General features: G+C 39.1%; 1 protein-coding gene across 1 annotated transcript in view; it reads right to left on the bottom strand.

Annotated features, from left to right (window-relative positions):
- LOC112911362 (transmembrane 9 superfamily member 2-like) overlaps positions 1 to 24,930 on the bottom strand; it is an 81,891-nt gene that overhangs the window by 3,169 nt on the left and 53,792 nt on the right. The window contains exons 13-16 of the mRNA XM_072744897.1: positions 16,869 to 17,028; positions 12,705 to 12,853; positions 10,783 to 10,894; positions 8,314 to 8,485 (exon numbers count right to left, since the gene is read on the bottom strand). Coding sequence (XP_072600998.1) covers positions 8,314 to 8,485; positions 10,783 to 10,894; positions 12,705 to 12,853; positions 16,869 to 17,028 — 593 coding nt within the window. The remainder of the gene's footprint in view (positions 1 to 8,313; positions 8,486 to 10,782; positions 10,895 to 12,704; positions 12,854 to 16,868; positions 17,029 to 24,930) is intronic.

The raw sequence follows: 24,930 nt of genomic DNA, 5'->3' as shown, positions 1-24,930 counted from the left end.
TCCTCTAGAAAACTCTTTAATCTTGTCTCTACCTCCTGTATCTGTCTGTCTGTCTCTCTCTCCCATTCTGCACGTGGTCAGAGTGACTGTGAGATTTCCAAAGCACAAACTTGATTGTCATGCCTCTACTTGCAAACCTTTAATAGCTCCCCATGGCAAAAGCACTCAAACCCCTGAGTGTATCAGAAACCTTTTAAGCTGTTAAAAATAAACATCAGCAAGGATTCTGATTTGGGGCTTTGGGTTGGGTCCTGGGTATCAGCTGTATTGGTTTTCAATAATTTCCACAAAGGTATGTGATGTAAGACCACACTGGTGTTGGCACACAAGGCCCTCCAGGACTAGGCCACAGCTTCCTCCTTTAGGACTTGTTCCTGCCACTCCATGCCTTAAAATTCAAACTCCAGCAGACCCAAATCACATCTAGATCTCCACATACCATGCCTTGCTCAGCCTGTCAATTCCACCTTCAAACTGTAAGACTTAGTCTTCCCTCAACACTGTTCTAGCACTTTCTCCTGCAAAGCTGTCTCTGACCTCCTTTGCCCTCCCCATGACTGAGCTGGATACCCCTGCTCGGCACCTTCACAAGACCCTGAGCTTCACTTTTAGGCTTCTGGTCACAATGCATGGAAAGGATCTGTTCACAGGCCTTCTCTCCTCAGACCATAGCCAAGAGGCTAGGGGTTAAGCCTTACTCAGTTTGGTACCCCCCCGCCCCCCAGTGCTTGGCAGAGTGCTGAGCATGTTGTAGGCACACAACAAATGTTACACTGAACTGTTTGGATGAACTGCATGGCAATGTAAACTCCATCAGGATAGAAGTCTTCATCCCTTTATATGAAGTTTTGTTCACTGCTAAAGCCCCAGTCTCTAGGGCTAGTGCCTGACACACAGTACATATTCAATATACACTTCTTGAATGAACGGCAAGAATTTGGAGAGGGCATCTCAGAGAAGGTTCTCTAAAGTTTGACTCAGAGGCATTTAAGGATGGGAGGCAGGTAATCCAGACAGAGCCAAGAGTACTCATAAAAGTCTGGAACAATTAAGCCCTGACAGTTCTAAGGAACAGTGAGAACTGTGGCAGGGGGATTGGCATGTTAAGAGTGTATGACCAAAGAATTAAGGGAACATCAGGGTGTCTGGCTGGCATGCAACTCTTGATCTCAGAGTCTGAGTTCAAGCCCCCTGTAGGGTATAAAGATGACTTAAAAATAAATAAATAAAGTTTGAAAATATTTTTTAAAATATTAAAAGAAAAAATAGAAACAAGGGAATATTAAAAAAAAAAAAACCTATAGGATAAAAGACTGCAGAAGTAGGTGAGAGCCAGATAGTAAATGCCAAGTTAAGAAGCTGGGATTTGATTAGGCAGGCAGCTGGGAGCCAGTGAAGATACATAAGCCAGAGAATGAGGTGACCAAATTTGTATTTCATGATAATAAATGATGATAATAATGATGAAAATGATATCTGTTGTTTATTAAATACTTAGATGCTTGGCTGTGGACTAAGTGCTTACATGTACGATCAGAGTGAGTTGAAGTCTATGAGTTAAGTACTAGGATTTTCACCATTCTATAAGGAAACAGAGGTTCAGAGAGCCTGTTGACTTGCCTTACAATACCCAGCCAATAAGCAATACAGCTAAGACTCAAAGCCAACTCTGCCCGATTGTTCTAGGATAGGGCGATCAACATGGGCTGAGGTGACCATGAACTGCTTTGTGTAGAAAGACCTCAAAGAATGAGCAGCAGTTGGACAGGAAAAGCTTGGGGTGCAGGGAGTAGAAATAAATTCAGGTATGAGATGCCACAAAATGTAAAATACACAAGAATGCCAGAGAATGCAGATTCTGCTTACCATTAGGGAATGGGATGCTTCCTTTCCTTTGAAATGTTTTAGCATGATACTAAAAACTATAATACTGGCTACCAAAGGGCCCAGAGTTAGAGTATGTCTGCAACTACTTGCACTGGGAAAAACAATGGGAGCCACAAGTTTTCAATATCCTTGAGAATAGAGAGGATTCCATCCTGCTCATTCCTACAGCACCTAGCATTTAAGTCCACAGATGTAAACTGAAACCAAAACGAGCTGGGATTGAAGAAGTAATGAATTTATTATAGAGGGAAAGCTGGAAGAGTGTGCATCTATTTTTTTTTTGAAACAAGTGTCAAAAGGGTATGCAAAAAGACTGGAGGTATTCTGTTTTCATCACCTATTCCCAAGGGCGATATATTCCATTGTCTTAGGTGCACCAATCTCAACTCTCCCAATTAAGAGCAGTGCACCTGATCAAACAGGACCACAGAGGAGATTCCACAGGCATTCTTTGATTGTTGGTTTAGCCTCAGCTCAAGGAAAGTGCCTCTCTCTTGAGGAAGACATGGAGAGTTGTATTTAAAAGAATGAACTTTGGAGTCAGACAAACCTAGGTTCAACTGAATCATAGCTCCAATACTTACTAGCTGGGTAAACTTGAACAAGTCACTTAAATTTCCTGGGTCTCAGTGTCCTCATCCATACAATGGGAAGAATATGACCTAACACCTCATAATTATTAGACAATGAGGTGAAAATTAAGTGAGATAAATACATGCAAATAGTTGGCATATAGTCGACTCAACAAAAAGCAAATAGTATGAGGTCTATGTTTACAAAGTCCCTATTAGCACATTGCCAAGCCCATAGAAGCTTAATAAATATTTGGTGGTTGGCTAACAATTGGCATTAACAGATTTTTATCCTTTTTGATCTTTTGGCCTTTAGAACTGAAATTTTCAATAAGGCAGAAACAACTCGGTATAGTAAAACATGAAGGGCCTACTACAGCTAACATTTGTGCATTGAGGTAATTGGACTTTTCCCTCAGTGTATTTCATTTTACACTGTGTGAGAACATGGATTCTTCACTTTAATTTAGTGATAAAATATTACACAGTAGACATTCTCAAAACATATTGAGCTTCATTAGGTTCTTTTAATGAATAAAAATATATTCAAAGCACAGACACTTAGTGAGAAAGCCACCAGAGAAGCACTCTGCACTTGGCTAATACTTCTTCTGGGTCTTAAAAGCTCCTTGTACTTTATCCAAACTGGCTTCAATCACTGCGCAGTGCTTGGTGGTTCAGAGTCTCAGATTCTAAACATAAACTTGATTCTTGAGACAATCAAAACAGTATTTTGAAAATAGCATTTACTCCTAAGTAAAAGTGAGGTTCACAAGTAGTTCACTCAAGACCAGGGTTTCTTAACAGTGGCACTACCGACATTTTGGGCCAGATAATTCTTTGTTGTAGAGGGCTGTTCTGCACATAGTAGGATGCTTAGCAGAATTCCTGGCCTCTACTCACTAGATGTTTCTAGCACTCTTCCAGTCATGACAATTAAAAATGTCTCAAATATTGCTAAATGTTCCCTAAGAAGCAAATTCACCCATGGTTGAGAAACAATGCTCTAGGATAATAGACCATGGCTGAATAATAGACTATGGCTAAATGCAAACATTTTTCATTGCTTGCCTAACATATACGTCATCACATAAAAGATTTCATTTACTACCGAATAGCAATGCCAAGGTTTACATTAGGCTATAAATACCATTATTATAATACAACCTAGCACTTTAGACTTTTAAAGAAGGAATCTTAAGTGTTACATCTTAATTGGTTATTGTGATTTTATGTCTTTCCTATCAAAATAAAAATACATTCTTTCAATTCATTTTCCAAGACTAACTCATTTGGGTCACCTGGGTGGCTCAGTTCAATAGAGCATGTGACTCAATCTCAGGGTTGTAAGTTCAAGCCCCACATTGGGTGTAGAGATTACTTAAAAATAAAACTTTTTAAAAAAGACTAACTCATTTGTTGATATCTAAAACACAACTTGATTCAAATAAAAATTCACTAACTACCCTCTAATCAAGACCAAGTATCCATACGTGAACCATCAATGAGCATCCATTAGAAATGAGAGGAAAACTATCAGAAAAGAGCATAGCTACTCAGTAATGCACAGACTTAGTTTCTTTTTTCACTAACTTAACCGGCTGTTAAACTAGTTTTTTAAAACCAGTTAGGATTTGGGGCAAGTCATTCACACTTAAATTTATTTTTCTTAGCCTATACAATACAAGGTTTCCCTCCTGGTACCCTTTAATGATATTGTTGATATACTATGACTTATCTTCCCTGAATCCTTCTTTGACATGTTGTTTACAAATCTATAAATGTGCTGCCAAATGAAAATTGGGTAGAGGAACACCAGCCACGATGCACATCACTTCCTTTGGCTCAAAAAATGAGAGGAAGAAGGGCAGCCCGGGTGGCTCAGTGGTTTAATGCCACCTTCAGCCCAGGGTGTGATCCTGGAGACCCGGGATCGAGTCCCACATCAGGCTCCCTGCATGAAGCCTGCTTCTCCCTCTGCCTGTGTCTATGCCTCTTCCTCTCTCTGTGTCTCTCATGAATAAATAAATAAAATCTAAAAAAAATGAGAGGAAGAAAACAATGGGATGCCATTTTAGACGTACTGTGGTAACAAAAAAGAAAACACTTTTGGGGTTTTGTTTTGTTTGTTTTTTCACCAATAATACTCGATGCCAGCCAAGGTTGTAGGGAAACCCAATACACTGTGCTAATGGCAGAAGAGCATAAAAAACCATAAAAACATTCATGCATTTTGACCCTGCTATCCCATTTCACAGACTATGTTAAGGAAATAATTCAAAACAGAAAAAAAAGTTTGATAGGCAAGAAATAGTTAAGCAATCTGCTCAATATATTAAACAGCCTTACAAATGATAAATATAAACGACTAATATTTGGGGTGCCTAGTTGGCTCAGTTGGAAGACCATGTGACTCTTGATCTCGAGGTCATGAGTTCAAGCCCTATGTAGATTTTGCTTAAATAAATAATTTTTTTAAAAAATAAATAAAAATATAGGATTTGTAGCAACATGGGAATATACTTAGCATATAAATAATCTTCCACACAGTCACAATACTCAATATTGAAAGATGACAGCTGTGAAATATTATCCTTCTGCTGTAATGACACAGATGAATCCAAATACCAAAGACAAATGTGGTGACCACAAGGAAGAACTTTGGATGAATGCATAATTATTCTAAATAAGTGTGAAACTCCTCAGCATTTTTAACATGAGTGGATATTGCTAATTTTCAAGTTGCCATTTTTTTAAAAAATCCTCTCAGAAGTGTTTGTCTACAGCAAGAAAGAGTAATCAGCAATTAATAACTGTATTTTTGTGTACATCTATAGTCTCAAGACTAATGATTTAATTAAGGATGTCTTCCTCAAAAATGAAACAACATGAACATAAGCAATAAGCCTTGCTTCTTGCTGTGAACCTCAAAACATAATGATGATGAAAAAAATAAAAGTAATTCAATAGAAAAAATACATACAATGATGAAATGTAAAAAGATGCCATTTAAGGGTCTATAAGCAGATAGGGCTTCTTAAAGAACAGTTCTAGAAATCAGATGTCAAAAACACACTTCATGAGACACCTGGGTGGCTCAGTCTATTGAGTGTCCGACTCTTGATTTCAGCTCAGGTCATGATCTCAGGGTCATGAGATCAAGCCCCATGTTAGGCTTGCTGCTCAGCAGGGAGCCTGCTTCTCCCTCACCCTCTACCCCTCTCCCCCCGCCCCCGATTCCTGCTCTCTCATTCTATTTCAAATAAATAAATAAAACCTTTAAAAAAAAAAAGATGATGGGCAAAGGGATGCCTGGGTGGCTCAGCCAGTTGAGCATCTGACTCTTGATTTTAGCTCAGGTTGTAAATTTGGAGTTGTGGGATTGAGCCCCCCATAGGGATCTGCACTCACAGGGAGTCTGCTTCTCTCTCTCCCTCCCGCTCTGTCCCTCCTCTCCATGCTCTCTCTCTCTCTCTCTCTCTCTCTCAAATAAATAAATAAATCTTTAAAAAAAAGATAATCGTCAAAGATGGAAAGAAATTAAAATGAGTCAGTCTTGTGGAAAGGAAGTGCTACACTCACTGGAGTGGGTGTGTTGAGTTGGCGGTACCAACGGGACGTGCAAATGTTCAGAATCTAACCGCATAGAGGTTATATCCTGGGATACAGACTTAGGATCTGTCAGCATTGAGGAGGTAAACAAAGCCATGGGACTTAGTGAGCTCTGAAAGGGAGAGGGTATAAAGAGGGTACTGAAACGCTAAAGATTAAACCTTGTATAAAGGTTAGAAAAAGGTGATAGGAAGAAGAAGGGAAGCAAAGGAAGTCCCAGAGTGATGCAAATCACATTGGGTTTCACAGAATAGGTGCTAAGTAGTTAGCTGCAGAATCCAAGGAGACTGAAAGCTAGAGAAAGCCATTAGATCTGTCAAGGGATCACTGGGAATCTTTAAGAGTCAGTATCCAGTAGGGTGTGACAGAAGAGATGGCAAGTGGTGGAGCCAACCAATGGGACATTTCTGTCAGCAGTGTGACCATTCAAGATTCTATCTACCTTTGGAAAGAAGCTGTCGTCATCCAAGACTCCCAGAAAAAAGCAACCTGAGTCAAAGTGCTCAGTATTGAAGAAAACAGAAGCCTGAAATCACCGTGTGAGACACATCCAACTGCACATCACCCAAATAGAAAATCCAGTCACTCACTGGGAGAGTAATCCAAAACAAAAGATATGAGGGGTGGGCAGTCCCAGTGGCTCAGTGGTTTGGCACTGCATTCGGCCCAGGGTGTGATCCTGGAAACCCAGGATCGAGTCCCACATCGGGCTCCCTGCATGGAGCCTGCTTCTGCCTCTCTCTCTCTCTCTCTCTCTCTCTCTCTCTCTCTCTCTCTCTCTCGTCTCTCATGAATAAATAAATAAAATCTTTTTAAAAAGACATGAGGGGTGTAGACAACATCTACACAGAGCATCACGAGGATCCGCACTGACAATACTGAGGAAAACAAAGCGGACATAAAAGAGTACATCCTATAGGTTTCCATTTACACACAATTCAAAAACAGGTCAAATTAATCCATGCTGCTAAGAGTCAGGGGAACTGCTAAGAGTCAGGGGAATGGTTGCTTTTGAGTAAGGTGAGTGGAGAGAAGTGGCTTTCAGGGTGCTGATCATGTACCATTTATTAACACTGGCAGTAGTTACAAAAGTAGGTTCACTTTGCAATAACTCATTGAGCTGCACACATATGTTGTATGCACTTCTCTGTATGCCTATTTCAATACAAAGTTAGAAAAACTGCAAAACATATGAGGAGCCTGGTTAGACTAGAATGGTGAGACATTCTCAGGCCTTCAGGTTTAAATAGAACATCTGGTGTCGGAGAGATGAGAGGAATCCTGCACAGTCTTCTGTGTACTGAGGAGTTGAGACTGGAAGTTCACAGGTAATACAATATTTAAAAATGAGCCATCTCCAAGATGCCTTGGTTTCTCAAGTAACACTTACACTTAAGTCTCTAATTTCTGACAAATTTCCACTGTTGATTTTTACGTATCTGTTGAACCTGAGAGTTCAAATCAGAGACAATACTTGAAATTTGTCCAAGTGACCTACATACATCATATGACTTGAGCAAAAACCAGAACTTAAAAGTGAAGCAAGTAGAGGGGCGCCAGGCTGGCTGGGTTGGTGAAGCATGGGACCTTCGATCTCGGGGTTGTAAGTTTGAGCCCCATGTGGTTTATGGAGATTACTTAAAAATAAAATCTCTATATTTTAAAAAAAGTGAGGCAGATAGAGTGGAACGCTGCCTCGCTCATCCTGAAAAGGATTCCAAGCTCTCCAACTTAATTATTTATCTAACTGGATCATCTTAAAAACCATTCAATTTGTCACCTACGTTAAGCATTAATCTAAATGAGAGTTGCCATCTCATCTGAAACCCAAATAACAACCCCAAATGAGTAATCCTGAGAGGTATACATCTTGTCCCCCACCTCTAATTGCTTATATGACCACACATTTACTTAATCTATTTTTGCTAATTTAAAAGTTATTCAAGCCAGTTAATGTTTATGCTTGGAGGCTATTCAAAGGTGATTACACATAACCCTTTCTGTGCTTTGGAAGACATCCCTACTGTTTAAAGACATTCACAAGGGACAACCTGGAAGCTAAGTACATAAGGTCCCTCCAGTTCCCTAGGCTTTGCAATCTTTTATCCCCAAAGCATAAAAATGAACATGATGACTTTGTTCCCTATTCCTTCCATTAATTGCTAATTGATGGTTATTACATTAGGACTATCTCCAAGTCTCTTCAGAGAGTCTGAAATGTGCGAAATAATTCTATGGTTACCTGTGAAAAGGAAGAAAATCAGGACCATAACCATTGTGTACCCAAAGTATAAAATGATGCTTGCAATGCCAGTGATTTGAAGTTTGGTCAAGAAGTAATGAACCGCATACATAAAAAGATAAACAGCCGTGAAACTGCTGGTAAAAAAAGCTCTCCACCACCAGTGGTAATCCTGCCAAAAGAAGCAGAAAAAAAACAACTTTTTAGGTGAAATCTAATTATAAAAGGGTTAGCAATTACTGTAATGACAAACCACACAAAACAGGCCCCGTTCTGGGCTCCCTGCATGGAGCCTGCTTCTCCCTCTGCCTGTGTCTCTGCCTCTCTCTCTCTGTCTGTCATGAATGAATAAATAAAATCTTAAAAAAAAAAAGCAGGCCCTGTTAGATTATGGAGTAAAAGAAATAAAAGGGGAAGTTTTATAAGAAATGTAATGCGGTAGACACTGACTAATATATGTCTGCATGGGGTGCCTTCACATTTATAAACCCTCTGTTTCCAGGGAGACCACATGTGCCCTCAAGGTCTGCACTTGTAATGCACACATCCTTTCTATCAGGACAGTGCCTCCACCTTGGAAGGCTTTCAGGTCGCTTCAATTTCCCTGCCAAAGCCGCACTGGGCCTAAATTGATGGCTCAGGCCAGGTAGGAATAGGTTAGTATAGAAACTTCAGATAGAGCTTGATGGCAAATGTGATTTGATTTACCCAGCTCAATTCAGGACCCATGGAACCATGACTGAGGTCAATACACAGGTTAGCCTCACCCTGCCCCACAGACTCCCACTGATACTAATTTAACTGGAGAGGTGCCTAGCTGGCTCAGTGGGTCGAGCCTGCGACTCTTGATCTCAAGGATGAGTATGAGCCCCATATTGGGTGTGGAGCCTACAAAAGAAAGAAAGAAAGAAAGAAAGAAAGAAAGAAAGAAAGAAAGAAATTTCACTTGTAAAAGCAAGGGTCAAGGGGACCTACAGTGCAGAAGACAGTTAACATAGCAGGTCTGAAGTTACTATCTTTAGAGGGGCCTGCTTGCAAGGTTGGCCCTTGGCTTACATCTGGGAATTTGGCATTTAATCATTCCCTGACTGATAAGAGTGACTTGCTATACCTAAACTGTACAAACAATGTGATTTATGATGAGCACTTGCTTTTCTTTTGGGAGTCTGGAATTTTTGTAGTTGGTAGGCAAAGGGTGCCTATGTGACTAGCTCCTAATGAAGACCTTGGATACGGAGTCTCTAATGGGCTTCCTTGGGCCCAAACATTGCACATACATTACTATATTTTTTTACTGCTGGAGAAAGGAGTACACCTGATATAACTTCTTGTGGAAAAGAGAATGCTTAGGAAGACTGTACATGGATTTCCCCAGGCTTCACCTGTTTTTTTTTTTTCCCCTTGCTGATACTGTTGTGTATCCTTTGGCTCTAACAGCCCTAGCCATGCATACATCTCTGTGCTGAGTCCCATGAGTCCTTCCAGTGAACCGCCAAATGTATGTGTGGTCTTGGGAACCTCCAAAACATTTCTTTTTTAATCTCTTAAGTAGGCTCCACATAAAGCATGGAGCCCAATGCAGGCCTTGAACTCATGACCCTGAGATCAAGAGCTGTGCTGAGATCAAGAGTTGGATGCTTAACTGACTGAGCCACCCAGGTACCCCACCTAAGACATAGAAATATATACATCATATGCCTATGAGTGTATATTTCATTCATGATTGTTGCAGATTTTCTATGACAAAAATGTATCATAGAATTAATGAGAAGCTAAGTATAACATATACAAAATTCAAGTTTTTAATCCTTTTACCTATCGCTCAAGAAGAAAATGCTCTAAGACATCATGTATATGATAATCATTCCCTAAACTTTGTATTGTCACCTTTAGAGAGTCTCATTTAACTACCAAAACAAGAAAAATGTAGGGGATTTAAGAAAATAATTTTCACTACCACCTTAGTTATACAGAATGACATCAGAAAAAAAATGGGGGTGGAGTGGGGTAAACAGAGTTATTTATGTCCATGGTAACCAAAAGGCAATGAAATGAAAATTAGAGAAAGGGCCTTTAGCAGCAATCTCAAACCCATAAAACACACTGCCAGCCTACGTGGTAAAAATTTTAATTGTTAAGAAAAAAACACCATTGAACCAGATCTTTTATATGTCTAAATATCAAATCAGTTCCCTATATTTTTCTATGCTAACTGAATATTATGCAGCAATTATTGTAACTAGCCAGAGAGAAATTGCTTTCTGTTTAAATCTTCCATCAAAGTCGCATTAACTTGATAGCTGCATCAAAATCAAAATGTGTCATCAGTAAAACACAATATAAAACTGATCCCATGTTGTAGAAACCATGCAGTTAGCAGTTGTTTCAATTTCTTGCTCAACACAGGCTTCTAATTCCAATAACGCGAGTTTTGGAAACAGAAAATGCGTTCACTTCTTAGGTCTTTACCTCAGCGCACAAGTGGAAATAACACAGCAAAACTGTAGCTTCTGAGCAGGTAATCAGGAGAATTAGAAAGACCAAGAAAAGGAAGCCAAACATGAAGTACAACTGATGAGACCTGAAAATGAAAATGACAGCTTTAAAATTGACTTCACAATACACGGAAAGCCTGATCCGAATCCACATAGGACATGACCACACTTCTCGAAACTTAGCCATGCATTCCCAACCTTTATCTATACATCCGGTGCCCAAAACATATGCCCTGACCCGTGTGGCTTCAGACTTCTGCCAGATCTTGTCCGGTGCGCATCTGTGTGGCTACTTACCCATAATTCCCTGCTCATGCAATTCAGGATTCACGTGAGACCCATCATTATCTCTAAAATTTTCTTTCTGCACATTTTAATCCACACTTTCTCTTTAGCAATGGAAAATTGCAAATGCCATGAATACCAGCAACTATGTTACACAACAGAAAACCACAGACTCAAATCCTTGGCCTTTGAAGGTCTATTGACATGCAGCCTTCCCCAATAGGTTTTGATAGCACAGCACACATAATTCTATTAAATATACTTTCATACACACCTCTTCTTAAAGCTTCATGTGTGGATTATATTTATGTCAGAATTGGGAGGAAGAAAGCCATTTTTTTCCCCGTTATTATAGAGCCGAGCTAACTAAACTGGGAAGAGTAATTTTAAAAGCCTCCTGAAGAAAAGAAACTGAGGAACCAATCAATATCCCATTTTAAAATCTCCTGCAGAATATATACCTGGGCACAAGGCCAAGGGACAGGACTTGGGGAGAATCATCTCTATAGATAATGAACATATACAAAGTTGCATACAGCAGCACACTCTTTTTCATTGAAACAAAGCTTGTCTGAAGACTTCCAGTTTTCACTTTAAAATTATTCTCCCACCAAAAACATCTGGAAAACACAGTTGCTATAATCTATTTTGCAGCATGTTAAATATTTATTTGCTGACAAGGTGACAGATTTTATTGCTTATCTTTTAAACAAATTTGGCACAATGTTGTTTAAAAGGTGAGCAATTAATGTGCATGATATGATTAAGCCTAACTTTTGATTACTTGAAAGCTGTATCTGAAAGATTGCATTGGGATGAAAAATGTCCTAAACACACACAGCTGGATACTGCATTTGATTTTATGGTGCCTTTGCCCCATCTCCAAAACTCCCTCTGCAGTACCACCCCACTCGACCTGCTCCTGAAACCAGAATACAGTCAAGAATCAGGAATTAAGAAAAAAGTGACTTGGAGAAGCTGAAGCTGTCGCGCTTTCATCAGAGAGTACGGGTTCTTACTTTACAGATCAAAATCCTTAAACCACGACAGGTTCAAAGTGGCAAATAAAAAGAGGAAAGCTGTAAGGAGTAGGCATCCTGACACCAGAGCTAACAACAGTTGACAGAAAGGAAAGCAAAAAAACATTACTTACGGCTCAGTACAGATGAAGACCCAAAGTATTTTTAGCAGAGGAACTCTGAAATCGTGCATGGAAGGTCAGTATGGAAAAGAGATACACATCAGGGCTGCTTTTTCCCACTTTCAGCGCCTCCTTTCAAGGGACACCCCTGCCCCACCCCCTGCAAAGGCTCAGGGAAGTAGAGTGTGAGCCAATTTTAAGTCATCTGGAAAGGCTTAACAAGAGGTTATTACTTTTAAAAAAGGAAACTCGCATAGAAATTTCCATCAAAAAGTGTCTTTTAAAACTTGTGAATTAAGTCTGAGTTCCCTAAGAAATTCCTGTGGGGTCAGATCGCTATTTCCTGAATAAAGCTGGGGGGGAGAGCAAATGAAGTTTTACCACACCAGAATTTAATCTCCTTGAAATACAGGAAAATTGATTGATCAACAGTTAAGATTTTTAGAGATTTCTGAAGATACATTACTCACCAAATGCTGTTTAGAATGAAAAAGAGTTGGATGAAAATACAGCCAAAGGGTAAAATGCCACCAATGACGATGCCAAAAAGTGGTTTCGTTAAGAAAGTCTGCTGAGGAACATGACGGGGAATCTGGTTTGTGTGAACTGGACACCTAAACTGCTCCAAAAGAAATCAAGTGAAAATCAGAATGACATGAAATTGAAGTGAATTTATATACATATAATCACAATAAGAAATCCTGAATCAGGACAGGAGATGTGGTCAGAAGCTAGACCAACACGGTGAAATAGAAATGTAATGCAAGCCATACTTCCAGTTTTAAATACTTTACAAGCTGCATTTTAAAAAGTGAAAGAAACAGGTGAAATTAATTTATGAAATATTCATTTCACTCCAACATGCCCAAATATTCTCAGTTAAATTTGTCATCAATATAAAAATTATTAAATAGATGTTTTATGTTCTGTTGTTCTGTTTAAAATCCACTGTGTTTTTTACACTTCCTTACAGCATTTACCAATTTGGAACTAGCCACATCTCAAGCACTCAAAAGTCGCATGCAGCTAGTGACCATGATACTAGAGAGCACACAACTAGACAATAAGGATGTTTATGCTTTCCTATCAGTTTCAAGGGAGAGACTGGACAAGGTTTTGTGGTGATTATTCCAATATGAAGTAATTAATTTCAAAAAGTCCTCTCATAATGTGTGGAAAACACAAAAGACTCAACCAAAAAAAAAATGCTAGAATTAATTCATGAATTCGGCAAAGTTTCAAGATATAAAACTAATGTATAGAAATCGGTTGCATTTCTATACATCAATAATGAAGCAGCAGAAAAAGAAATCAAGGAATCGATCCCATTTGCAACTGCACCAAAAACAATGAGATACCTAGGAATAAACTTAACCAAAGAGGTAAAAGATCTGTACTCTGAAAACTATAGATCACTGATGAAAGAAATTGAAGAGAACACAAAGAAATGGAAAAATGTTCCATGCTCATGGATTGGAAGAACAAACACTGTTAAAATGTCTATACTACCCAAAGAAATCTATACATATAATGCAATGCCTATCAAAATACCAACAGCATTTTTCACAGAGCTAGAACAGACAATCCTAAAATTTGTATGGAACCACAAAAGACCCCAAATAACCAAAGCAATCATGAAAAAGAAAAGAAAAGCTGGAGACATCACAGTTCCAGACATCAAGCTATATTACAAAGCTGTAGTCATCAAGACAGCATGGTACTGGTACAAAAAAAAAAAAAAAAAAACAGACACATAGATCCATGGAACAGAAAAGAGAACCCAGAAACGGACCCTCAACTCTATGGTCAACTAACCTTTGACAGGAAAGAATATCCATTGGAAAAGAGACAGTCTCTTCAACAAAATGGTATTGGGAAAACTGGACAGCAAGATGCAGAGGAATGAAAATGTACCACTTTCTTACACCACACACAAAAATAAACTCAGAATGGATGAAAGAGCTAAATGTGAGACAGGAAACCATCAAATCCTAGAGGAGAACACAGGCAGCAACTTCTTTGCTCAGCCATAGCAACCGCTTATTAGACATGTCGCTGAAGGCAAGGGGAAACAAAGGCAAAAATAAACTATTGAGACTTCATCAAGATACAAAGATTCTGCACAACAAAGGAAACAACAAAACTAAAAGGCAGCCTACAGAATGGCAGAAGTTATTTGCAAATGACATAGCTGATAAAGGGCTAGTATCCAAAATCTATGAAGAGTTTATCAAGCTCAACACCCAAAAGATAAATAATCCAGTTAAGAAATGGGCAGAAGACATGAAGAGACATTTTCCAAAGACATCCAGATGGCCAACAGACACATGGAAAGACGTTCAACATCACTCATCATCATGAAATACAAATCAAAACCACAAGGAGATACCACCTCACACCAGTGAGAATGGGGAACATTAACAAGACAGGAAACCACAAATGTTGGAGAGGATGTGGAGAAAGGGGAACCCTCTTGCACTGTTGGTGGGAATGTGAACTGGTGCAGCCACTCTGGAAAACTGTGTGGAGGTTCCTTAAAGAGTTAAAAATAGAACTGTCCTACGACCCAGCAATTGCACTGCTGGGGATTTACCCCAAAGATACAGATGCAGTGAAATGGCAGGACACCTGCACCCCAATGTTTTTAGCAGCAATGTCCACAATAGTCACACTGTGGAAGGAGCCTCGGTGTCCATCAAAAGATGAATGGATAAAGAAGATGTGGTCTATGTATACAATGGAATATTACTCAGCCATTAGAAACAACAAACACCCACCATTTGCTTCAACGTGGATGGAACTGGAGGGTATTATGCTGAGCTCATTCTTTGAGTAAATACCTAGTAGTGCAGTTGCTGGATTGTAGGGTAGTTTTATATTTTTTAAGATTTTATTTATTTATTTATTTATTTATTTATTTATTTATTTAAGAGAGAGAGAGAGAGGGAGCACAAGCAGGGGGAGGGGCAGAAGGAGAGGGAGAAATAAGTCAATCGGAGAAGAACAAACATTATATGGTCTCATTCATTTGGGGAATATAAAAAATAGTGAAAGGGAATACAGGGGAAAGGAGAGAAAATGAGTGGGAAATATCAGTGAGGGTGACAGAACATGAGAGACATCTAATTCTGGGAAACGAACAAGGGGTAGTGAAAAGAGAGGTGGGCGGAGGGATGGGGTGACTGGGTGACAGGCACTGAGGGGGGCCCTTGACGGGATGAGCATTGGGTATTATGCTATATTTCGGCAAATAGAACTCCAATAAAAAAAATACAAAAAAAAATAGAACCACCGGGGCAACTGGATGGTTCAGTTAAGCATCTGCCTTTGGCTCCAGTCATGATCCCAGGGTCCTGGGTCAAGCCCTCCATCAGGCTCCCGGTTTCTCCCTCTCCTTCTGCCCCTCCCCCTGCTTGTGCTCCCTCTCTCTCTCTCTCTCAAATAAATAAATAAATAAAAATAAATAAATAAATAAAATCTTAAAAAATATAGAACTACCCTACAACCCAGCAACTGCACTACTAGGTATTTACCCAAAGAATAGAAAAAATACGAACTCAAAGGGGTACATACATCTGAATGTTTATAGCAGCAATGACCACAATAGCCAAAATATAGAAAGAACCCAGATGAATGGACATTCATCTGTCTCTCTCTCTCTTTATATATATAGACAGACACAATGGAACATTACTCAGTCATCAAAAATAATGAAACCTTGCCATTTGCAACCATGTGGACGGAGCTAGAATATATTATGCTAAGCTAAATAAGCCAGTCAGAGAAAGACAAATGCCATATGATCTCATTCATATGTGGAATCTAAGAAGCAAAACAGATGAACATAGGAGAAGGAGAAAAAGAGAGAAGGAAGCAAACCATGACTCTTAACAATAGAGAACAAACTGAGGGTTGCTGGGGGGAAGCGGGTGGGGGATGGGCATTAAAGAGGGCACTTGTGATGAGCATACTGGGTGTTAGATGTAAGTGATGAATCACTAAATTCTACTCCTGGAACCAATATTACAGTATATGTTCACTAACTACAATTTAATTAAAATTGAAAAAAAAAAAGAATTTCTCTTAAAATGTGTCAGTTTTCAGACCTTTTTCTTTTTTCTGCTCTGTGTGGAACTCCAGCTCCTGTTTGATCTTGTCTGATTTCTCCCCTGCAAACACACTATATCTTTGTACAATCCTTTTGCAGTGTGGCCTCATTTAGTCTTTTTGGTATCCTGCTCCTTTACCCTATGCATGGAATAGGCTGACTTCAAATCTATAAACTGAACAGCTCCATTTTTCGGACTGTATCTTGGCTTTCTTCCCCTGCTATATAATGTTATTACTTTTCTGACTTTGTTAGTCAGCCTTCCAACAATATATCCCTTTAATTTCATCCAACAGAGAGAGACAGAAATATAAACAACCCATAAAGTGGGAAGCCCATTAAATAGTGTGTTTTGAAGCATTACTGTGTTTCATTTTTAAAATTTTTTTAATCTTTTATTCCAAAATGATCAGTCTTCACAGTTTTCACCTATGGTATATTTTCCATTCCATGTATATACATGTATATACACATTGAGGTATTATTTCAGACATCAATGGTCAAAAGCAGTATTTCACAAATTTACCTTTTTCTTGCTTCCAAAGTATGCACCCAAAAATGTTAATGGTACAGAAATTCCAAACCACATCGCAAGGATACCTATGAGAGTACTGAAGGAGATGGCGGCTGATGATCCTTCCACCCAAAGGATCAGGTTCATAATGAAGAGGTCGACAAAGACGATACTAGGGAGAAAAAAATGTTGTCAGGAAACAATACACCTTTAGGAAAATGCTATAATCATACTTGATGTGAATGTCAGAACATTTCTTGGTGGGAAGGATATAATAAATGACAAGGCTAAACCCTAGGAGAATATTAAATCTCACTGTGAAAACCCAGCCATTCAGCAGGGGCTTAAACCCAATACCATATAATAAGACAGCAGTGTATTATGAGACATAACCTCCACATCCTACTCATCTTTGCACCTCCAGAGTCTAGCAGAAAATAAATAAGGTGTGGAGTAATACACCATGGAAAAACTCAATGGGCAATATAGTGAACATGATTAAGAGCATGCATATACTAAAAACAGATTTTAGAATCCTAGACTGAAATGGGCTATGAGCCTCAAGCCCAACATGTGTTCACTTAAAATGAGAGCTTAAATGAGTCACTCAAACACAACATGTCAGTTAGCTGCTCAACCTACTGGATAAATCACCAGGCACACCCAGCTATTGTGCCCTGTTTTGTTCCAGGCAAGTTTGGTCAAAGCTACAGGTAAGTATGGGTATGGGTATGGATGTGAGTGTTTCTGAAAGCCTAAAAGATGAGGTTGAAAAAGTGGGCAGAGGCTAGATTGTGGGAGGCTTTGCACATCAGGGTAAGGAATGTTGACTTGATGCTGGCAGCATCAGGAAGCAGCTGAAGGGTTTTTACACTCAAAGCTCTGGGGTACATAGTGCAGTTTTCCTGGCAGATGGATCTGCAGGATGGCCAAGGACAGACCTGAGGGAAGAAAAACTAGAGACAAGGAGACTAGATACATAGTGGTGAGCATCTGTATGATGTGGTGATGGTTAAAATGTAAATTATGTCTGTAAAAGATATGAAGCACTGAGAGTCCTTTGGTTAAAGATGGCAGATTGATACCACACATTCGGTTCTGCCCCCTCCTCAAAACTCTGATAAAAAAGTAAAGAAGCTTTAAAGGGGCATGAATAGGGGGATCCCTGGGTGGCCCAGAGGTTTGGTGCCTGCCTTCGGCCCAGGGCCTGATCCTGGAGTCCCAGGATCGAGTCCCACATCGGGCTCCCTGCATGGGGCCTGCTTCTCCCTCTGCTTGTGTCTCTGTCTGCCTCTCTCTCTCTCTCTCTCTATCTCTCTCTCTCTCTGTCTCTCATGAATAAATAAATAAAATCTTTAAAAAAAAATAAAGGGGCACGAATACATAAGGATGTCTGATACAGGAGAGAAGACATTAGGAACAAATTTTGGAAAGCAGACAGCAGATGGACAAGTAGTAACTGAGGTAGTAGAACTGGGAAACCTGTACCCCAAGTTGTCTGTAGGAAAAGCTGAGAGGCAACTCAAGTTATACTACAGAACTCCAGAAAAGGTTCAGGTGTTTGTAGAACCAGAAGCCCCTGTAAGCGGGAAAGTCAGCCCAAGGCACTCACAGACCTTCAGATTCTCTCCCCGGCCCTGGAGAGCCAAAGAACTTCCTGGCCCCAGCAGAAGACTGAAGGTCTAGTCTCTTAGAGAAGGTCCTTAAAGCTCAGAAGAAAAACTTTAGAAAGAAAAATCTATGATTGACAACCTCAGAGAGATCAGAGGAGCCACTGCAACCATGAAGCAAGAGGACATTTTAAGGACTGGTGAGAAATACAAGAGCTCTTTGGAATTGGAAATATGACAGTGGGAATGAAAATTTCAGTAAAAGGATTGGAACATAAAGCTAATTATATATCTTAACAGTGTTAGGAGGAGGAGGATTAGGAGGAGGGCGGGGGAGAAGAGGAAATGAAAAAACCCTAAGCGCCCATCGAAAGATGAATGGATAAAGTAGTTGTAGTGTATATATATATATACAGGAATATTATTCAGCCTAAAAATGGAGGAAATCCTACCATTTGCAACAACATGGATGGACTTCGAAGGCATTATGCTAACGGAATTAGAGAAAGACAAAAACCATATGATCTCACTTATACATGGAATCTAAAACAAAAACAAAAGCAGTTTTCGGGATCCCTGGGTGGCGCGGCGGTTTGGTGCCTGCCTTTGGCCCAGGGCGCTATCCTGGAGACCCGGGATCGAATCCCACGTCGGGCTCCCGGTGCATGGAGCCTGCTTCTCCCTCTGCCTGTGTCTCTGCCTCTCTCTCTCTCTCTCTGTGACTATCATAAATAAATAAAAATTAAAAAAAAAAGAAGTGCTGTTTTCTAAAAAACAAACAAACAAAAAAAAAAAAAAAGCAAACCAAATTCGGGGTGTCTGAATGGCTCAGTTGGTTTAGCATCATGACCCTAGCCTCAGCTAGGGCTAGGGTCATGATGTCAGGGTCGTGAGATCCAGCTAAGGTCATGATGTCAGGGTCGTGAGATCCAGCCTGGTGTGGGCCCCTGCACTCAGCGGGAGGTCTGCTTGTGATTCTCTTCCTCTTTCTCTCCTTCTCCCTGTCCCCTGCTCACTCGCTTGCTTGCTCGCTCTCTCTCACCCTTTACTCTCTCTCAAGTAAATCTTTTTTTAAAAGGTTTTATTTATTTATTCATAAGAAGCACACAGAGAGAGAGAGGCAGAGACACAGGCAGAGGGAGAAGCAGGCTCCATGCAGGGACCCCAACATGGGACTCGATCCTGGGTCTCCAGGATCACACCCCAGGCTTAAGGCGGCGCTAAACTGCGGAGCCACCGGGGCTGCCCTCAAATAAATCTTTACAATAAAAGCAAACCAAACTCATAAATAAAAAATATAGGACTTGTGGTTAACTGGGGCCAGGGTTGGGGGAGGAAGGTAAGTCAAAAGGTACAACTGGGGCCAGGGTGGGGGGAGAAAGTTAGTCAAAAGTACAAATTTCCAGTGATAAGTACATACTAGGGACATAATGTACAACATGATACCTTCTGCTAACACTGCTCTGTGATAGATAGAGAAGCTGTTAAGAGTATCAGTCCCAAGAGTTCTCATCACAAGGAGAGAACTGTTTTTCTTTTTCTTCTTTCTCTTCCTTTTTAGTGTATCTATATGATATGATGGATGTGAGCTTAACCTATTGTGGTCACCATTTCATAGTATATGTAAACTGAACCATCATGCTGTATGCCTTAAACTTATACAGTAATGGATGTCAATTATTTCTCAACAGAACTGGAGGAAAAAAAGAAAAAAATGAACAGGTAAAAAATAAAGAAAAATTAGATGAACAACCCAGGCACGTGAAAAATAGGAGTTACTTTAATACACAGGCTTCTTAATGTCTTTTAGGGATATTTAAGTGATTTGTTCAAGGTCAGACAGCTGAAAAGAAGCAGAGCTGAGATTCTAATTCAGGTGTGTGTGATTCTTTAAAGAGCAAGCTGTTTCCATTCCACTGTGCTATCCTAAAGCCTCCATGGTGGGAACCCACCCTGCCAGTCACATCTATCTTCTCTTCCCCAAGATGTTCCATCAAAGACCAGAGAGTGGGAATGTGGCATCAGCCACATCATGATGCACCAGGTAAGGCACTGAGGTCTCCTGTTTAGGGAATCTCTGGTTAATTCTTTAGTTGGCAGTTCTCTCAAGGTCTATTCCAGTTCTAGGATTTAATGCTGCCTTCCTATTTGCTATTTTTCTCCAATTTCTCATTCAGGATCATTTTTTTGGATGTTCTGCATCTTTCATTATAAACCAACTTCAGCCATTTCTTCCTTCATTTTACTATATCTGCTTCACCCTCCCCCCTGGGCATATGATCTCTTCCGCCTACTAAACCTATGTCAGTAGGTACTTCTATTGTGCTTTTAAAGGCTCACACTTGCTCCTGTGGTTTGGAGCCTTTTCAAACAACAACAAATGCATCAACAGTAAACCTCCACCTTAGGTCTCATTAGTTTCTGGCATCTTAATAAGGGAGTCTGGTTTCCTATGATTTAACCATACTTCTTCAAATGTTTCTTAATACCTTTCTGCTCTAATGAATTTGTTCAGCCACAATATTCCTCTGCCAAATTTCCTAGCTTTTGAGAGGTTCATTTCAGCTGTTATCATCCCATGGCCAGAAAAATTACTTCTCACTTGACAAATCATAACCTCCCTTCTTATACATAAACTCAATTAACCCGTCTCAACAATTTCCCTTTTGAAAGTACACTCTAGAATGTTAATATGTGTTTAACAATTCTGTGACTGCCCTTCAGTTTCAAGTTTTTATATTCTAAATGGTTCTTCCTTTGTTGATATCTAATTATTTCTAGACCTTTCCATGGAATCTTAAACAGCAAAACTAAAAGGAAACCGAAGAGGTCATCTGGGTTCATCTCCTACCTGAACCACTTATTCACACATTCATCAAACATTTATTGAGTACCTATGTGTTAGGCCCTGGCATTCAAAGATAAATGAAAACCTTTGCTCTGAAAAGCTCAGCCTAGTGGGGGACAGAGATAAACAAATAAATTACAATACAACATGGGAAATGCGATAGCAGATGATAAACATAAAACAGTAGGAACACAGAAGAGTGACCAAACATCCTTTATAGCTCACAAAACAATTTCACAATCCATTAATTCACTTACTTCTCTGAACGACTCTGCAACACAGGCATGACAGACAAGGAAATGCACAATCATGAAGGTTATAGGACTTCCCCAAAGCCACTTGCCTAAAATTGAGGGCCTAATAGTAAGTGCTGGAGTTCAGACTTGTTTCTTTCTAATTGTAAAATAGCATCAAAGTATGCTACCTCTTCCTTTTCCTACACACCACTTTTGGGGTTACATGAAAAAAAGTATATGGTTTAATAGTCTTCCTTTCTTCAATTTCTTTTAGGGAGCATATGTGTTCCTTAGCCTAAATGCTTCTACTTTTAAATCTAAAGAAATTTTTACACTGCACAGTTATGGCAGTGTATGAGCTACTTGCACATTTATATACTATGAGTCAATCTACCACATTCTAAGAAATAGAAATGTCAGTACCTTGTGATTCTCTCTCCCATCTACCTAAGAGAGCCCTTAAGCCACTTCAGGGAAATATGTCCTTTGTATCATGCCTGCCTTGCTTTAAAATAGCATTCAGTTCTACTAACAGAACTAGGAAATTGAATCTGTTCTGCATTTTTAAATTATTCACTTGATTCAGTCATACAGTAGATATTTACTGAGCACTTACTCCATATAAGGGACTTATCCTCTATATAAGGCACTTGGTTGCACACTGTGAAAGATATAGAAGAATAAGGCATAGTACTCACCCTCGTGAGTTTTAGAATGCACAATTAGATAAAGCATATCCCAAATAACTCCAATATAAGGAACACTGTGATAAGTGTTATAGTAATGATAATAGACACTGTACATTCCAGAACATGGAAGTGATGGCATTTGAGCTGGGACATAAAAAAGAAAAAAATTTGGCATTGGAGGATTGGAAAGAAGTGATTACAAAAAGATGGAACAGCATGAGCAAAGGCATGACAGCAGAAGTCAAGAGTAGCTAATAACCACAGCTACCATTTATACCTAGCACTAATGCTAGGCACCATTTCCAATCCATTACACACATTATCCCATTTAATCCTCACAACAACCTTGAAGTAGCTAATACCATGATTTGCATAGTACAGATGAGGAAAGCCAAGATGAGAGAGGTAAAATCACTTGCCCAACATCCCATAATCAGTAAATATTTTTGAAGCTCTTTTTTTGCCTCTAAAGGACAACTGCATAATGTAATCATTATAAATCTGTGTTGACAAGCATACAAAGTATTAAGATGTAAACTGTATGGCAATAACAGCAAAAAGAAGGGAGGAGGGAAAGGAGCTATATAGAAGCAAAGTTTTCATATAAATTTGAAAGTAAATTGGTATTAACCCAAACCAGATTGGTATAAATCGAGACATTAATTGTAATCTGTAAGGGAACCACTAAGAAAATAATTCAAAAAAATAGAAGAAATGTCATAGGAATAAAAATGGTGCAGTAGAAAATCTCTATTGAACACAATAGAAGGCAAAGATCTCAAAGAGATGCCTGTACCCCTGTGTTCATTGCAGTATTTTTCACGACATGCTCAAGACCTGGTAACTACAAGGAGGCAGAACTGGGAAATGAACTGCTGTGTGTGTCCAGAGTGCAGAGCATAGGTGCATGCAAGCACACGCGTGCACATGTATATGCGTGTGTGTATGTGTGTGTGATGCTAAAGCTTGTGCTAGTATCTTCTATCACTACCTCTCCACTTTTATAGTTATAAGTTGTTGTTACTGTTATTTATAATGAAATTATTTAAAAATAGGTGGGATGAGCACTGGGTGTTATATGTTGGCAAATCGAACTCCAATAAAAAAATATACAAAAAAAGAAAAATTTAAAAATTAAAAATTAAAAAAATAAAAATATGTGGGGTGCTTGGGTGGCAAGTCAGTTAAGCATCTGACTCTTGATATCAACTCAAGTCTTGATCTTAGGGTGTAGAGACTACTTAAAATAATAATAATAATAATAATAGTGATAAAAATAAAAAGTTAACATGTGCATGTGGTATATGATGCAAAAGCCTAAAAAAAGAATGACAAGTCTAATATAAATAGTCTCCTTCACACTACTGTCCCCCAGACACCCAAAAACCCACCCAGGACACAACGACCATTACCAGTTGCTTTTCAAATTCAAAACTGTTTTTACTTTTACAAAGCTGTGGCTTGACACTGCATCATTTCACAATCCATGTAAACCTGAGCTGTGTTATTATGGATTTCTCAAATTTTGAAACTTTTCTGTGTAAAACATTCTTCAGAATTGATCCCATAGAAAACATGATGAAAGCAGCTATTGGTGCATTGCAAATGCTAATGCCTTTCAGACATTAATTATTTAATTTGGCTAATCAAGCTTAGTGATATGGCATATTCTAATTCTTTTACATCTATTTCAATGATGTGACTTCTTTTTACAATAAGATGGAACATCTGTGTGATGAAAAATGGTCATTATTCATCTTAAGCCATGAAGGCAGAGTTTCAGGGGCAATTTGTGTTTCTTTCCTCTATAGTGCCTAGCATAATGCCTTAAATTTAGTAAAAACAAAACAAAACAAAAACACAATAAGTATGTTGAATGAGTAACAAAATAATACAGAGAATAGTGAATGGCTTATTGATTGGCTCTTGATTTAATATCCCTTGTATTACAATCCAGTATAATGACTTTTGCACAATGGCACTTTGTGCCAAATTTACTCAGTTTTGGATTCATCTGAGTCTTGAACTTGAAGCAACAAATATCTGAAGTATTGTCAAGGACATCACTTTCTTACATAAATGTAATAAAGCATTCACCTCAGAAAAGACCACCCATAAAAAAGAATAGAAATTTGGCAGTCCCCTTGAAAAGAGTTATAGGGAAAGCAGATGGCTCTATTCAAGGTGGGGAACAGGGAGTATATTGTCCTTAGTTTAAATATGTAAAAAATTCTGAGGTTTCTCTATTTAATGTGCAAACTTGTAATGTTCAATCCTTTCAATGATCATATCTTTTTCCCTGGAGTTTTGAGGGAACCCAGCCATGTGGAGATGAATGATTATGGATCTACAGAACCCATCACTGCATTGCATGATTTATTGCATGATACTCAGTCACAGAACATTATTAAAGCATTTTCTTTCACTTTGTCACTGATCAGAATATAATATAACTGAATTTACTATGTCTAACTTTCATTATAGGACCTCTTCCAGTTATTGTGACATACTCCTAGCATCACGGACATGGGAATTTCATAACAAATAGGAATTTAAGTACCATGTGACAAATAAGATATAATCCACTAATTTTTCCTTAAAAAAAAAAAAAACAACCTGTCCTTCATAACATATCAAGGAAAGAATATTGGAAATGAAACATGCTAAGGGCTACATTATGTCCCCCCCACC

Source organism: Vulpes vulpes, chromosome X (assembly GCF_048418805.1).
Source record: "Vulpes vulpes isolate BD-2025 chromosome X, VulVul3, whole genome shotgun sequence".
Classification (NCBI taxonomy): Eukaryota; Metazoa; Chordata; class Mammalia; order Carnivora; family Canidae; genus Vulpes; species Vulpes vulpes.
Note: the sequence above shows the minus strand (reverse complement) of the source record. Positions and strands in the feature narration are given on the sequence as shown.